Here is a 4168-nt window from a genome sequence, read left to right as displayed (position 1 = left end):
TTTTTTGGATAATTTTATGAATGAAACAGAATGTGTGCAATCCAGAAATCCATGAAAAAATTTCGGACCATTTTTTATATGATCCGATGAAACCTTAGAAATATCGAACTACAACAGAGGTGTTCCAGTCTTGCAAGGAGTATCTAAACTAGAAAAGAGTGTAATATGCTGCTTCTTAACATCACAATTAATTTATAAATTTAATGCTAAAGTTTAGTTTTTAAATACACTGAAGACGAAAATTTGGACATTTTATTACATTTAAAAATGAAAAAAATCCTAAAATAAATCATCAAAATTCAAATTATTACCAATCCATACGATTGCCACTCTATCTTTCTATAATTCTCATTATTCAGCTTTTCGGATACCGCAAAGCAAAAAATGTATGAGAACGATTACATCCTCATAGTGATTCATTTCATGATTGTAGTATCACCTGAATGCTTTTCGTTTTCTTTTTTAAAGGTTACAATGTAAGATGACCCTCTACACATATCTAGTTATCCTGTATTTTATTGAATAGTTTGTGTTTCAATTAAAGTATTTCGGTTATGTTTGAAATAAAACCCAACATGCGGATGCCAATTTCTTGCTAAAAAAAGAAGTGAAAAATTCGAAATCTTGAAAAAAAAAACCGATATGAGAAATTCACGAAAATTTTTAACGAACTGATTTGAAGCTTCTCCTCTTCTCATTTTCAAGGAATGTAAGTCTGAAAACATGAGCCATCCTAACGGAAATGAAATATATTCATGCTGTGGAAATTACAACTCTTTCGATTTAAGACTTTTCACAGTATCATAGGGTAAAATAAAGATTTGAAGATTGCTTTTTCATTATTTCACAGAGCGTGAGGAATTCAATTTTCAGATAAAAGTCAAAACACTTATCAACATGAAAATGCAAAGTCATTTTTTAATAATATAGATCTAAAAGTTGACCCATGAATAGCAACAGTTACTTTCATATTTCGAAAACTTTGGATTAAAATAAATATCCTGATAATCATGAGGCTCAATTTTAATGCAGAATTTATTTGGCTAATTTTATCTTCTTACCTCTTACATCAACTTAAATCTAAATGTTCATCTCATCCGGAAACATTTTATCGTTGATATCCTGAAGACCATCAAAGATTTCTGTGGAAGGTAGCAGTTAATTTAAAAATATAAATTTCAGAGAGAAGTAGGAAAATTTTCTACAGCAAAGAAAGACAGCACTAAGGGTTGAACAAGTATGTTTATTTGCTTGACTTGCTACAACCTTCTTTTTAATTCCATTTTAAAAGTAAAAAAAAAACCAAAGTTTGTATGGCCTCTCATTGAGAACCTTTTTTCCTTGACTATCAAAATGAATTGAAAAATAAATGCATTTCTAAGTAAATATCCAATTTAACATTTGCTTTTTAAAATCTACTCTCTTAGAGAATACTGTGGACAGTTAAATTACATATTTGCAATGTTTCTCCCATTTCAAAAATGCAATCAAAAACAATTTCCTAGAAGAACCGTTTATGAAAAAAAAAAAAAATCATATCAAAAAAGCTTTGGTTCAAGTTCATGAATCGAACATATTTGTTTATTATAACTTGATGGATACTTCCTTATGATTCATTCAAGCTCGTATCCTATGCAGCCAAGTTCCTGCATGAATTAATGGTGCAGGATTATAATGCAGCTCAGCTTATCATTTACAAATGCAAGAAGTTACACATATTAAATGTACAAGTTCTTCGCAAATTCAATCTCATCATTTTCCCGCAAATATCAATTTTAATATTGTGGGAAATTAGCTCATCTTAACACGTCCCATTTTCACATTCAAAAATGTTTGTTTATCAAATCTGAAGCACTTGTGACAGCAAGTTACATTCAAGAATAAGATTATGTTTTTGTGATCACTACGGTACGGCAAAGATTTCACTGAGATGGATAGTAAGATATATACAGTAAAATTTGTCCGTATAATGCGGTCATTGGCTAAACCACCAAGATTTGTGCAATTTTCCTCGAGAAGCGGGAGTTTAAAACAACTCACTTATCAGATTTCTCATTAAATGCGGAATGCAGCAAATTGTGAAATTCTGCAAGGAAAAATCATCAGAGTGACGATTAAAACAGATAAATAAACTGACAATTTAGGGATTATGAATGGTACCAGTGGGATATCCCTCCACCGTTCCACCTTGATTGTACCACCCAAAATGATAGGAACCGAATAGTCTTCCACATCGCAATCAATATTAGAGGAAATGATCACCACCAAGGAAGTATACTTCTCAACAATCTCATAAACTGTATAGGTGGTCTTGTGCGGCAACATATCAGTTAAATGTGAAAAGCGTCGTGTGTGGTCAATTAGAGGTAGAGTGATCGTATCCTCTCTTCCACTTTTCCACCTTTTCTCACCATCTATTCTCTCACTTCTACTCTGAGATCATCCTCTTCACCAATTTGTATTTTTGTCCGAGAAAAAAAAAACCATTTATTCCCTATAAAAACTTCGAGACTTTCTCATCATCATAGGAGCAGCGGGAAAATCGCAATTAATAATTCTACCATCAAGGGATCGGATCCACATGATGGAAAGTTTCTGAAATTCCCCGGGATTTTCATACATCTTATCTCTAATAACTCATATAACACGTTATTTGGAACAAATTCTGAAAATATTCACATTATAAGGAATCATGTTGAGTTTGACATTATCTCATTTGCCCACTACCAGAATATATTTAGCAATAAAGAAATGTCAAATATAGTTATGACTTTGTACAGCGACATATTTCCACAACTGTCGTACACGATTATCCTATTTCAATATGATTACATCAATGTTTTACTGGATTGCTATCGGAAATCATCGAAAATGTTAATACTATCTTTGGTCGAAAAGTTTTGCAAAAATGCAAATCATTTCTGATGGATAATTTTCTTTCAAAAATTTCTCAGCATGCTTTTTTTCAACGTTTTGAAAAGTGTTCAGCATTACACACCACTACTGATCATCATAATAATACTTCCATATTTATATTTCATCCTTATTTATTTACTTCGCAGAGATTTTATTTTATTCTGTTTCAGAGATGACGAAATTTATGGTGCTGGGTTGCAGATCGATTATAAGGAGTTTGTTCAAAAAATCCAGAACTTTATTCAATTTTAATCCATTTTAAACGATTACTGGTTAAAACAACCCGTGATGGAGGAAATGGCTGTGGCGTAAAGCACAATTTCCCGATGCATTGCTTTGATTGAAAAAACAATTAGTAGAAATCTTGAAACGAAAGAAATTAGCATCTTTCATTAATCTCTTACACCATCCTGCTACATCTTCAGAATTTGCAGTACAAAGTTAAGCAAGGATTAGCTTAGCATGACGACTGGGAAAATTAGAAAGCATTTCGTTAGACTCGTTGAGATAACTGAAAATTTGTCCATTCATATCAATTTGTTCCAACTATCATGAAAAAATTTATGAAATGAGATTGCAAAGATCCTTAATTCCACTTTAACTATGTATGATTAATTTTGAATATTCAATGCGTTTAGTGACCAACAGAAACGGCTAACATGCGACTTTAATGTAAGACCATCGGACGCAGCGAAAAGCTTGGATATTTCCCAATATCTTCGAAAATCATCAATCAGTTACACATAAATTCAACAATTTGAAAGTTTTGGAAAGACTGAAACTTGAACCACATGAGTTGCTGATATTTGTTTATCCTATACACTGAAAACTGCTAATGCTCTACATAGTTTAACATAAGGGGTTTTTCTTCTAATCTGCTATCTAGTGATCAGATCCTCGGCACTCTACCTCCTATGAACAGCTCAGGGATGGGAAGTAGGTAACAAGTTATTCCAGGTGGTGATAGCACACTCCATATCGGATGTCACAGTATTTTTTTCTCGCGACTTGTATCGCCAACATGCCATTTGTCAACTTAATTTGTCCAATTCAAAAATCTTTGTGCAATTCATTGTATAGAAATCTCAGAGGCAACGAATCAATAATAATTAAACTTATGCAGTATCTAATTCAAACACAGTTCAATGGTCGTGTTGCTGTCAGGTGTGGATAATAATACGTAACTGTGGGCACCGGATATTTGTGCACATTTCGCAACCAGATTAAGATGAAACATATTACAATCAATTTA

The 4168-nt window shown here is 32.4% G+C and overlaps 1 protein-coding gene across 1 annotated transcript; it reads right to left on the bottom strand.

The window, feature by feature from the left end:
- Positions 1 to 2160: 2160 nt before the first annotated feature.
- Positions 2161 to 2325, bottom strand: LOAG_13172 (hypothetical protein; the record flags this gene model as incomplete). Its single annotated transcript, XM_003148682.1, has 1 exon — positions 2161 to 2325. A coding segment is annotated over one exon (165 nt), but the record flags the coding sequence as incomplete, so codon positions are not given.
- Between the last annotated feature and the right edge of the window lie 1843 nt (positions 2326 to 4168).

The sequence above is a fragment of the Loa loa genome (genome assembly GCF_000183805.2).
Source record: "Loa loa unplaced genomic scaffold supercont3.37, whole genome shotgun sequence".
Lineage (NCBI taxonomy): Eukaryota > Metazoa > Nematoda > Chromadorea > Rhabditida > Onchocercidae > Loa > Loa loa.
Note: the sequence above shows the minus strand (reverse complement) of the source record. Positions and strands in the feature narration are given on the sequence as shown.